This window comes from Perca fluviatilis, chromosome 17, assembly GCF_010015445.1.
Source record: "Perca fluviatilis chromosome 17, GENO_Pfluv_1.0, whole genome shotgun sequence".
Lineage (NCBI taxonomy): Eukaryota > Metazoa > Chordata > Actinopteri > Perciformes > Percidae > Perca > Perca fluviatilis.
In genome coordinates, this window is record NC_053128.1 from 29,691,631 (window position 1) to 29,705,066 (window position 13,436).

Here is a 13,436-nt window from a genome sequence, read left to right on the forward strand (position 1 = left end):
ATAGGTCAAATTCAACCTCCAACACCTGCTTTTCGATGATGTTCACGTCGCGTAATTACGTCACTTCATAACGTTCCCATGGCAACAGGGGAAAATGGCTGCTCTTGTGTGAAGTAAACCCAACATTTTTTCAACTTTCTGCTAAGATATGTGACTTTTTTGCAACGAAAATGCGGGGATTATGAAATCATTTAAGCACCGCATAATATGCGCGGAAATCGGCAATTTATGCGGCGAAAGTGCGGCATATTTGAAAAAATGCGGCCCCCGCATGAATATGCGGACTTTGGCTGATTATGCGTTGAATTATGCGATCGCATAATCGCGTTTTTCTGGAGGGACTGGCTATTAAAATAGTTGTTGGAATGATTTTATAAATCATGTTTTAATGTTAAACATACATGTGGCACTGTGAATCCTTAGGAATAACTGTATCTGTCGTAGAGGGTGACAATTTTTCGGGACCGGGAGTCAATCTCACTGTTGGTAACGTGATGATAGGGACGGAATAGAGCACAGAAATCAACGGGAGCGGGACAGAGATTAAATTAAAAAAAATGACGCTGCAATGCGGTGAGTGCGGCCCAAGACTGGGAGGCATTCCTTGGCTACTTAGTACGCGGAAGGCAAACGTGCGTTTTATCGTTTATCATCCTGTTAAAAACCGTGTATCGTCAACTTCGAATCGTAAGTTGAGCGTATCGTTACACCTCTATAAAAACCTGTCATATTTTCATAAACAGTGAAGATAAAATCTGAGGATTAATAAACACAACAATTCAGTTTTGTTTAAGTATCCATCATATATCTTTATTCATTAATGAGCTGCTGCAGTTGGATGTATTGCCTTTATATGTGTAACTGCGTAGAGACAGCTATCAGAGGATATTAACTGGTTAATTACGTTGGGTTTATCGAAGGAGAGAAGCCAATATAAGTGTATGGCTGCAGCCCAGAGTCTAACTGCAGCTTGAAAACTGTATCACAATGCCAGAACCAACCAGTGCTTGGTAGAGTTTGTTCTTAATATGAAAATACTGTCAGCGTTATGACGAGTAAGACGAGCAGGAGTTGGTATCACTTACTACTTACGCTTTTAAAGCAGAACTGAACAGCTTTGAACGCGTTAGAAGAGATAAATCCATTTATTGTAAGTAAACAAAAATCAATAAAGACATTGTTAAAAAAAAAAAGAGATAAATACACCGAATTTTAGATGAAAACAATTGTTAGTGCCTGAGCCATAGGTCACAAAATAACGGTGATGCTCACTGACCCTATGCACTTTCCTGGGAGGCCAACCGAGGTGGAAGAACTTTAATTATAGGAGACTTCTTTCTCCTCAAATATCTCAAAATAAAAACAAAAAATAACATTTTCGAGGTACACGTGAACGTTGTTGCATTTTCACAAATTGCTGAGTTTACACGGGGAACTCTGCATCAGTAACAAACTTTAATTTCTGTGTACTGCAACAGGTGATTACACAAAGTACAGTGTTATCTTAAGGGGAATAGAAAAAAGATGACAACAAATATAAACCGCTTTACATTTAGCTGATTTAATCTGAAGAAAAAACAAACATTCAATATTTAAGTAAGCAGAACAGCACTTTTTTATTTATTCTTTATTTATGATATTTTACTTTTCAGGATGCCACCTCAGACAATTTTCTTTTCTTTTTTTTTCTCCAAAAAAAATCAGTAGAAAGAAGTCATAACAACCAAACGGTGACACCTAGAGGCCAGAGCCTGCCTATTCAACAAAAAGTCCTGCTTTCTTTTGTTGCTGCTTTTTTTTTTTGGCAAAGTGAAACAGAAACACGAGCCTCTATTGAGAAGTGGTGGGAGAGAGCTAAAACAAGGAGGTACGCGAGAACAGGGCATCTCTGTGTTGTTTTTGGGGGTGAGAACAGAGAGTCGGGGGGCAGGCTCTTTGAACAGGAAACAGAAAGGAGGCCGACGGCAGCGTTGTGTCGTCAGTCGACGGGTCGCTTTTCGCTGTGTTTCTTTGTGAACTCCTCGGCGTTCCTCATGAATTTGGCGCGGTCTTTGCTGTACTCCTCTGCCAGGTCGGCCCTCAGCGGATGCTCCGGCTGAGGGCTGTTCACCAGACTAACCAGATTGTGAATCACTGAGAGAGAGAGAGAGAGAGAGAGAGAGAGAGAGAGAGAGAGAGAGAGAGAGAGAGAGAGAGAACACAGGAGTTATGCACTCTGCCTGTTCAGCAGTCACAGCCCCCCCCCCTCTGACATCTCTCCATTAGGCAAGGCAGCTTTATTTGTATAGTCAGTCCCTCCAGAAAAACCTGATTATGCGATCGCATAATCAGCCAAAATCTGCATATTTATGCGGGTGGGGGCCCGCGCATTTTTTTCAAATACGGCACACTTTCGCCGCATAAATTGCCAATTTTCACGCAAAATATGCGGGGCTTGCATGATTTCATAATCGGCGCATTTTCGTTGGGGAAAAAAAAAAATCACATATCTTAGCAGAAAGTTGAAAAATGTTGCGTTTACTTCACACAAGAGCAGCTATTTTCCCCTGTTGCCATGGGAACGTTATGAAGTGACGTAATTACGCGATGTGAACATCATCGAAAAGCAGGGTGTTGGGGGGGAATCACCTTTTTTTTCTCTTTTTCATCAAATAAAATTGCATAAATATCATATAGCATATTCCATCGAATTTTTGTAAAGAAAAGGTGCCGCATAATCACAAAAAAACTGCATTTTTCTGGAAGGACTGTTTAGCACATTTCAGCAACAGTGCAATTCAAAGTGCTTTTCATAAAAACGATAAAAAAAAAAAAACAGGTCAAATACGAGAATAAAAGTTACAGTGCAGTATAAGAAATTAAACATTGAAGAGCAGTTAAAAACGGTCAAAATATGAAAGATTAGTTTTACGTTCTACTATCGGTCCCCCTGGGACGTTGTCTTACTCGGTTTGCCTGCCACCCATTCTGGCGTGGAAAAAGTACTTTTATTTTAAAAATATAGTCGTCACTATAAAGGTCTTTGTTTCTCTATTTTGGAAAAGGGAAAAACTTCGCAAAACCCTTTTGGTTGAAGTCACACTTTTTGTAATTAGATTTTGATTGCTGATCTCATGTCAACCAGTTGAAATTCACACTTTGTTGTAATTAGTGATCTTATTTCATTTCAACCTTTAAACCTTTTACTATTCGTAAAAAGGCTGGTTTCTTAGTGAAGCCCACACAATGAAATCTGGAAAATTAAAATACACAATAACAAAAACACATCATTAGTGCATGTAAAGGACCTGAGCGTGTGTGTGTGTGTGTGTGTGTGTATATTTCAGGCCTGTGAGTAGTGTGTAACAACAGAGTGTAAATTGTAATTTCCCCATTAGGGATCAATAAAGAGCATAAATTGAAAATGTGCAGTTTTTAAGGTGCTCTAAGCGGTGTTGGGTGACGTTATTCTTGTTGACGTTCGAAGTATTTTCAAACAAAACTGAGGAGAGGTTTTGCTGTATGTGACAAAAAACCTGTTGTACCCTAAAAAAAAAAGGCGTGACATCGCTTAGAGTACCTTTTTAAAGTAAAGTCCCAGTACCTCAAATTTGTGATTTCGATAAAATTGCGATTAATTTTGCAGCCCTATGCTAAACTATGATTACCGCTAACTGAGGTTTGATGTTGGAGATTCTAAATGTAATAAAAGAGGCCGGATTACTGATCTCTGAAGCCTCACCTTGATCCGTTCTTGTGGCCGGCTTCCAGTTCTCGACGCTGATGATGGGCAGGCACACCTGGCCCTTCTCATCGATGTTGGGGTGGTAGATTTTTGTCTTGAACGTGACCTTCGGTGGCTTGAAGGGGTACTCCGCGGGGAAGATGAGCTCAATCCGAAATGCTCCCTTGTCATATGGAGGACAGTCCTTTTGTAGATTGGGGAGACATAAAACAAAATAAAAGTTTCACGATAAAAACAACTTTTAATGGCAGGACAGCTGCTACACACGAGAGCAACACGAGTCGATACTCACAGGAACAAGAAGGCCTTGCCAGTTCAAAAGATTTGATTCGTCCACTTGAATGCTGCGGAAATGCTTCGCCCCACATTTGCGGATTTCTTCAAGCTCCTGAAACAAAAATGTTGATTTAAAATGGGATAAAATCACGAGACGACTGAGTCCAAAAGAGGGAATATACACGTACACCTGTACAATCTAAAGACTTTATTGATCCCTTGATGAAATTCAGCAGCACCTCCACCAGCTGATACTTTTGTATCTTTTTCTTAAGTACAACTTTGAATGCAGGACTTTTATTTGTTGCAGAGTATTTCTACACAGCGGTACAGAGCTCAAAACGGTATGGTTACGGAAGTAAAAATCCTGTTCATTTTCTCCGTAAGGTTTTTGATTATCAGCCACAATGTCTAAACCATCAGAGGTAGGCTTTCTACGAGCTACGAGCTAGTGAAACGAAGGTTTCTGCTCCCGTAGAAGCCACAAGTTCGTATGAAATCAACGTTGTTTTAAGCCAAACACGTTTTATTCGTGATGTCGTGGAGAAGTACTACACTACCCACAATCCTAAGTGTAAAGCTTGATTTATGGTTCTGCGGAGGTTCCAGAGCTTTCGCCGCAGCTTAGGTAAGTGGCCTGATGCTGATACGTGTGTGTGTGGTAGAGCGAGGGAGAAAGTGAGAGAGTTTAGAAGATAGTAGTGATTCTAGAGTCATAGTTAGGGTTGGGTACCGAAACCCGGTTCCACTATGGTACCGGTTCCTACGCAAACTGTAGTATTCGGACTGTATTAGAACGCGAATTTCGGTTCCGACTAAAATATTTTCCCTCTGTCGCTCTGGACAGCGGCAGACTCTTTTTTTCCTTTCTCACCAAAACGGACGTGAAAGCATATTAACCATTCGCTGACTGCACGTGATCGCTTGTAAACATATTACACTTGCTCTGCTAGTCTATCGTTCAGGACGAGACCCTGTGGCCTGGTGGTGGGGGAGGCGAGACAGCCTCCCCAAATTGTCTGTCCTTTCAAACTCATACCTGTGTGTGTACAGACCTGTTGGACACCGTCTGAGAGGTTTCTCCTGTGCAGGACATGTCATAAGTCAGGAGACGTGTCCTATCTCGCCAGAGAAGGCAAATATGGTAGAGCTGGGCGATTTGTTTCCCTAAAAAAATCTGCGATTTTTTAATAAAAAACTCGATTTACGATTCGATTTCCCCCCCTTCCATTTAAAACAAAATAACTGCGAACTGTAAATATATTTTAAAAATATATATTTATTGTATTTAATTAAAGTGCATAAACAAAATTGCAAAGGCAAACCCTTTCTCTAACTGAAAAGTCACGGTGCAGTGTGCAACAAAGATTGTTAAACATCCAAATTATACTGTATTTGGATTAAAAAAAAAATGGATTTTTTAAAAATATGAATCAATTTGACCTACCAACTCGATTTTTAAATCAAATAGATTTTTTTCCCAGTCCTAAAATATGGTCACTTTTCTGCAAAAGAAGTGCTAAAGTTTGAAGCTGGTTGGCATACCAACTCAACATTTATTTAGTTGTTACTTGTTAATAGTGTAACTGTTATTTGTCAAACGGTACCCAACCCTAGTCCTAGTGAGAGAACCAAAGTGTCTCCACTGTTCCTTCTGACATCGGTGGGAGATCTGGAGCAGGAGAAGTTAACCCTCTCCTTGATTTCACGTTGTTAATGGAGAAGGAGAACCAGGAAATGAGTCGAAAGGGGGGGGGGGGGAATGCATTTTTTTGACCGTTTTGTGATATGTTATTTTGCGCCAAATCAAATGTTTTATTATATATTTAAAGTGCTCATATTATGCTAATTTTTAGGTTCATAATTGTATTACTGCAGCTCCTCTTTTCACCCTGTGTGTTGAGCTCTGTTTTAGCTACAGAGTGAGACATCTCACTTCTGTTCCATCTTTGTTGGGAGTCGCACATGCTCAGTAGCTAGGTAAGGACTACTAGCCAGTCAGAAGCAGAGTATGAGGGCGTGCCCTGACAGTAGCTAGGTAAGGACTACTAGCCAGTCAGAAGCAGAGTATGAGGGCGTGCCCTAACAGTAGCTAGGTAAGGACTACTAGCCAGTCAGAAGCAGAGTATGAGGGCCCCCCTGACAGTACCTAGGTAAGGACTACTAGCCAGTCAGAAGCAGAGTATGAGGGCGGCCCTGACAGTACCTAGGTAAGGCTACTAGCCAGTCAGAAGCAGAGTATGAGGGCGCCTGACAGTACCTAGGTAAGCTACTAGCCAGTCAGAAGCAGAGTATGAGGGGCCTGACAGTACTAGGTAAGGACTACTAGCCAGTCAGAAGCAGAGTAGAGGGGTCCTGACAGTACCTAGGTAAGGACTACTAGCCAGTCAGAAGCAGAGTATGAGGGCGTGCCCTAACAGTACCTAGGTAAGGACTACTAGCCAGTCAGAAGCAGAGTATGAGGGCATCCCCTGACAGTACCTAGGTAAGGACTACTAGCCAGTCAGAAGCAGAGTATGAGGGCGTGCCCTGACAGTACCTAGGTAAGGACTACTAGCCAGTCAGAAGCAGAGTATGAGGGCGTCCTGACAGTACCTAGGTAAGGACTACTAGCCAGTCAGAAGCAGAGTATGAGGGCATCCCCTGACAGTAGCTAGGTAAGGACTACTAGCCAGTCAGAAGCAGAGTATGAGGGCATCCCCTGACAGTAGCTAGGTAAGGACTACTAGCCAGTCAGAAGCAGAGTATGAGGGCATCCCCTGACAGTAGCTAGGTAAGGACTACTAGCCAGTCAGAAGCAGAGTATGAGGGCATCCCCTGACAGTAGGTAGGTAAGGACTACTAGCCAGTCAGAAGCAGAGTTTGAGGGCGAGCATTATAACGTGTGTTCCAAAGTGACCACGTCTGTCTCTGAAGTAAAGGCTGGACTACAATAGAGCTGTTTGGAGCAGTTGGTGAACAGTGTTTTCTGTTGGAGATGGTAAGTCCCTTTGGGGGGGACTTTGGGCTTTTCCACTTTGTAAATCTATAACGTGCACAAAAAAGATATATAACACAATAAAGAGAAAAAGCCAAAAAGTATAATATGAGCACTTTAAACACTTACGGAAACAGAGCCGTTGAAAAAGTGGACGGTCACTGTTGAGCTCTGTTACTACTTTACTTTAGTAAATGATCTGAATACTACTTCCACCACTCGTATAATAAAATATATAAAAGGTAAAAAAAAAAAGCAGGGATCAAATCTCTGTTCTGCTTCCTGTCAGCAGACCCTTCGATACCTGAGTCGTAAAACTAAGTTGTTGAGGAATTCAGGAAGTTGTTACAAGACACGTCTCTCATTCTTTTATGACGCAGGGGAATTCCTGACTCAGACGCTTTGCTGTATAACACAATCAAAAACCAAAACTACTGGTGTGTCACACTGAAAGTGTAAGTAAGAGGCTGGAGAAACTGGGCAGCCATACAGAGTTAATTTCACTCGAGGCAAAGACATTTTTCAAGCAGATTTGAACATTGATGGTGCTGGAAGAAGTATTCAGATCCTTTACTGAAGTAAAAGAACTGATAGAAACTGTGAAAATACTCCAACACAAGCAAAAGTCCTGCATTTAAACCTAACTTAAGTAAAAATATGTAGGCAAAATGTACTTAAGGTATGAAAAGTAAAAGGTATGCTGCAGTAAAATGTTCTGTCAGTGTTTTCTTCTTCTATCTGATGTTTCTGGAGTAATATTCGTGCTGCATTAATGTTTATGTTGCATTTCCTGCTGTAGATGTTTAAGGTTGTGCTCATTTTAACTCCTTTATATACTGTTGGATAGTTTAATCTACAGCAATGCATCATGGTCTATAAGATCATCACGTTTGTAGTATCGCTGTCCTGTGAGAACCACAGATCTCTAAAAATTCAACTGTTCATGTTGCAGAAAAACAGCCCTGTTTTCAACTTTTTGACAATTATGGCTGCAACTAACAATTATTTACGTCTTTAAAATGTCAAAATAATGAAAACTGCCCATCCCGGTTTCTCAAAGTCCAAGGTGATGTCTTTAAACGTCTTGTTTAGCCAGTCCAAAACCCAAACATATTCAATTTATTCTGATTAGTAAACAGAGAACTAGGAAATCTCGATATTTGAAAGACTGAAAACAGCATTTTCTGGCATTTTTGCATGAACATTTTTATCAAAATAGTGGATTATTCTTTCCGTCGATCGACTTATCGATTAGTTGACTAATCGTTGCAGCTCTATGCATGTTCGAGCTGATCCGAGAGGCTTTTTTAAAGACTTTATTTAGCTTAAGAAGGAGGAGAATTAACACAAAGGAAGACTTCATCCTTCAGTTCATCACAAACATTCAACATGAAGGGGAGGAAACACTGTCATCTGAAAAGTGCTACATTCACACCGCAAGTCTTAACGCTTAATTTGGATTTTTTGCTCAGATGTTTGGCTGTTCACATGACCTTTTTAAAATGTGGCCTATATATCAGATCCCAGTGTGAACTGTTTGCGGTTTCGAACTGACCCGCATGCACAAAAGAACAATAACAAACGACATCAGACGCAGCACGCTGTTGCACTAAAGTTAGGGAGGTTATGGAGGAAGTCAGCATTTTGGCTTTTATGTCAAAATGTTTGTGCAATGGCAGCCGTAACATTAATGAGCAGGTGCTGAGGAGGAGAAGAATGAAGAGAAAGAGACACATTGTTCTAGTTTTGATTGAAGTATCTCCCCATACACTAATGAGGTCTAACACCTCCCTCTCCCTCCATTGACTTGCTCCATCACTGTTCTCCATTTTGTAGGGCTAGTCAAGTTTTTAATTTTACTGTCTGTGTCTAGGGCTAACTCCCGTGCCGCATATCAATTTAGGTTCACAATAAATTTTGGCCCACCTAGTTGTGCGCCAAACCAAAAACATGGGAAACTGTTTTTCATCATTTCATTCACGCCACACTCAAAGCAGAATTTGGCAAATTTGCAGACTTTGAGACTCAGAAATTCCCCCAGAAGAAGCAGAGAGTTTAATATTCAGGCGGTGAAAGAGCTTGTTGTGAGTCAGCTGGGTGGTAGCCCACTTAGAAAATATAATCATGGCTTTGCTCGATTTGCTAAATTCTAGGATGGCTTTGGCACTTTATTGCAGACTTTTTCAGGGCTTTATGTGGACCAAACTGTGAGGGAGAAGACTATATGAGACATGCAATAATAGAGTCAAAGATATTTGACTTTTTCGATGAAATAAAAGCATGTAAATAAACTCTACATATCTGGCCCTCGGTGTGATTCTCTTTTCCCAGTGTGGCCCTCTGGGAAATTGAGTTTGACCCCCCTGATGTAGATTGGCGTAAAAATCGCATCAAATCCGCCTTGGTTGTTCACACTGCGGCCGCATTGAAATAAATCAGACCTGGGTCTGATTCAGGACCACATATATAGAAGTGGTCTAAATCTGAGTTTAAAAATTCAGATCTGGGCAAGATTTGAGTGTTCACACTACTCTGACCTGGTCATTTGACCCCCAAAAAATCTGATTTGGGCCACTTTTGCCTGCAGTCTAAAGCTGTCAGATAAATGTAGTGGAGTACAAGTATATAAAAAGGAGCAGAAATATTTTTTTTTATAGCAGATTTAAACATGTATCACGACCTTATTGACTGTTGTCTGGTCTTCTTATTTCACAATACAATTTATTTTTGTGAGATATGATCTCCCAGTAGACGTCTGACGTCACGTCCCAACCCCAAAAGTCTCCATGTTTTCTGTACAGCCTTCAGACGGTGACAGCGCGTAAAAACAAGCCGCCGCCGCCGCAGCTTCTTCTCGCCGTGAAAAGCGGGGTTGCTAAGCTCCCTGGTTTAAAAGATTAAAAATAAAAAACACGTTGTCCGACTTCACGCTTTATCTAAGTCTAAGTTGTCTCGAGTCGCGCCCTGCCGGCGTCTCAAACTAAAACTAAAACTAGTTGCCGTCCGTTGGACGTCGTTATCCTTTCATTTTGTCGGACAGATGAACGTTAAACTATCTCGTTAACGACATTTTCTCTTGTTCCACGGCACTGTAGCGACACGAATAAAGCCGAAACAAGTTATTTAAAACCCTCACAAAATAGCGTAAATTGTAAATTTGGGAACATTTTGTTACCTTGATTAGTCTCCTATTCATTGTGGTGCCGATGTTGTCTTCTTCTTCCTGTTTCTTTCCGTTCCTGCTGCTCGACTTCTTTTGATTTTGGTTTTAAGTGGCGCGCACGCGGCGTCCCGGTGTGTTAGCGCCACCTGCTGGACTGGAGGGTGGAGCAAGTAGATCAGGATCACAATCAGCTTTATTGGCCAGGTTGGCGTTAAACAAACAGGGAATTTGACTCCCTCTCGAAGTACAACAATTTAACATATAACAAATACATTTTTTTAATTTTTAATTTATTTTTGTATTTATTTATTTTTTGCTGCTTTTAAATGTCTTATGTATCCCTGTACGGTGTCCTTGAGTGCCGAGAAAGGCGCCTTTAAATAAAATTTATTATTATTATTATTAAAAACAGAAAGGACAGTAAGAAATATAAAAAAAAATACTGTTAAGTATGCAGTATAACAATACAATAGAATTAACAAATTTACAAAACATATACAATAACAATTGAAGAGAGGGAACGAATAGTGCAATATCAGTATAGTCGAGATTTAAGATTTAAATATAAATATAGTGCAAGGCAGTTCAGTGCAATGGTAGTATATTAATACCAATATTGTAATTGTAAGATTGAAATAAACATGAGGTAGAGAGCAGAACACTGTTGATTGATGTTGTTCAGTGTTAGTGTGTGTGGTGTGTGTGTGTGTGTGTGTGTGTGTGTGTGTGTGTGTGTGTGTGTGTGTGTGTGTGTGTGTGTTGAACGTTCAACAGAGTGACTGCTTGGGGAAAGAAACTGTCTTTGTGTTGGCTGGTTTTGGCGAGCAGCGCCCTGTATCTCCTACCAGAGGGGAGGAGGTTGGACAGTTTGTGACCAGGATGTGTGGGGTCAGCAGGAAACAAAAGCCATCAACACCAAAAGACTACAAACAAGTAGCATGAAATGAAAGCACTCTAGTAGAGTACAAGTACCTCAAAATTGAAAACAAAACTGTATGTACTTCGTTGCGTTGCACCAGTGATTTTTTATCCATTCAGAGGAAACTATTCTACTACATTTATTTGACAGCGATAATATTTAGACTTTAATTTTATCACTTAATCACAGTACAGCTTTACAGGAATAATAATATAAATATAAAGGAACAATTATGTGATTTAATTCCTTTAGAATATACTCCTGAATATCTTAAATTGAAAGAAAGTTAGTCTCCTTTGCCAGACCCTCCTCCACAGCGCGCTAAAGGAGGGTCTGGCTAGTCCACATAGCATCCGGGGATGGGAGGAAAACGTGCTCTGGTTTAATGGCATTTCTTTAAACCAATCAGAATCGCCATGGGCGGTGCTAAACTCCACACAGAGCCGCTGTAAAATAGTCGTTCACTTGCGTACACAGAAGATATGTGCAACTAACCTGACTCCTCCAGATGGATCGCTTCTCATTTGCTCGGCATATCCATCTGGGAACTTTCCGTTGGAGAACTTTTGGGAAGGGGCAAAAATCCTGGTTAGCTGATTGGATAAACCATCTGTCTATCACCACCTATAGTTTGAAGCTCTTCTACTCAGGTGCTGTATGCATGTGCCTAATCAAGTGCATCAATTGGAGATGCCCAAGCTGAGGATTCAGCCACCATTTCAGATGAAGGATACACAGAAGGACAGTTTGTCTTAAGTATGAGGGGAAAACCATATGTGGGACAAATTGTTGACATAAGTATGGAGGGGCAAGAGACTGCATTTATTATCAAGATCAGGAAGTTGTTTGTGGCATATCACAACCTCAGTAAGGCAGTCAGTTTGCTACTCTCTCCAAATTTGACTGGCTTATGTACAATGAAATCTATATGAAGTGATTTATTTATGGATCCACTCAGCTACCCTGTATGTTCACGGTTCATATGATATAAAAAATGTGTTTGTTTTACTTATATTAATACATATTGCAGACCAGTTTTGAATTGAAATGAAATGAAATTTGATACACACACATATATTCATATGGTTCGTACGATATTAAAAAATGTTTTGTTTTATTGTTAAATATCAAATAAATCAATAAAATTTGAATTTTAACTTCCAGCATTAAAGAGTGGTTAAATATTTCCTGCCATATGAGTGATCAGTACTCACCAATAAGTAGGATAATACATGGTTTGCATTGACACATGGCGACATTATCATATGGTGTGACACTATATAATTTGGTGTGACATTCCAAATTGTGAAAATAATAAGGTCTCACATTGAGCAATGTTTTAGAAAATAATACACAAATTTAATTAATTTTCACAAAACTAAAATGGATCACAGTTTAGTTATAATAAATTACTTTGATAAAGTGAGTAACTTAAGAAAGGTATAATCCATTTTCAGTTTATATACAATTATTTTCATGTCCCACCATATGACGATTTTACGGACTAATACAACAAATTGTCACATAAATTCTGATTCAAATTGAAAATCTAAAAACAAAATATGTTTCTATAAAGATGAGAGTTAATAGAACAAAAGTCAACCATTTTTATGCCTTTTGAAAAAACACTTTTTTCTGGTATATATGTCACTGACCCTGATACATTTCAATATCGATCCAGCTTAACGTTACTACAATGTGCTGGTTGACAAGTAGCTAACGTTAATGCTAATGCTTACATTGACATTATGAGGTTACAACATTGTTCAACACGCTTATAAAGTTATTTTTAGTATGATTATTTTGACCACCGATAACAGCACTGGGCTAACCCACGAATAAGCTCACCAGTAACGATAACGTTAGCCTATAGATAGATGACTAATCTAATGCTAATTTCGCCAGCTAGCACACCCCGGTCGGTCTGCCTCACTCCCCTGGCGTAGAAAGATGTCAGTCGGGATGACAGCTGACAACAGCCCCGGGACATATAGTTACCGTTACCCCCAGCCAGCTAGCAGCAAGCCGCTATCATTAGCTACAGTAATCCGAAACCTGGCCAGCACTTAACTCCAGTGCTGGGTGCTAACGACGCTAACGGCAGTTTAATAAAGTGTCGGGAAGCAGACCATATCAGACCGAGGCATCCGAGTCAGAACAGCGTCCATCCATAACGTTAGCTACATCTCTATTAGCGCAACAGGTGTAATCTGGAATTTGGGTAGATGCCAGAGGGGCCGCGGGCCCTCGTGGGCCGGCCGACCAATCGGAGTGCCGCATGATCACAGCCATGCGGCCCTTTAATTGTAAACGGCGGCCCATATAATTTCTCTCAGGCCCCTTTCAAGTGTCAATGATAACATTCAATTGGCCAACC

At 40.4% G+C, this 13,436-nt stretch overlaps 1 protein-coding gene across 1 annotated transcript; it reads right to left on the bottom strand.

Annotated features, from left to right (window-relative positions):
* Window positions 1–1,545: 1,545 nt before the first annotated feature.
* On the bottom strand, window positions 1,546–10,282 carry LOC120545428 (ubiquitin-conjugating enzyme E2 L3-like). The gene is made up of 4 exons (XM_039779734.1): window positions 10,153–10,282; window positions 4,017–4,112; window positions 3,722–3,908; window positions 1,546–2,133 (listed from the first exon to the last, which is right to left on the bottom strand). Exons 1-4 carry the CDS (start codon window positions 10,171–10,173, stop codon window positions 1,979–1,981), a joined length of 459 nt encoding a protein of 152 aa, XP_039635668.1. The 5' UTR covers window positions 10,174–10,282; the 3' UTR covers window positions 1,546–1,978.
* Window positions 10,283–13,436: the final 3,154 nt, after the last annotated feature.

Excerpts from the sequence above, each read along its gene's own strand:
- LOC120545428 (XM_039779734.1), bottom strand. The coding sequence starts at position 10,173 with ATGAATAGGAGACTAATCAAG. Across the intron at positions 4,113-10,152 it reads TGAATAGGAGACTAATCAAG|GAGCTTGAAGAAATCCGCAA; the intron begins GTAACAAAATGT and ends TTTTTGTTTCAG. Across the intron at positions 2,134-3,721 it reads GGCCACAAGAACGGATCAAG|TGATTCACAATCTGGTTAGT; the intron begins GTGAGGCTTCAG and ends TCTCTCTCTCAG.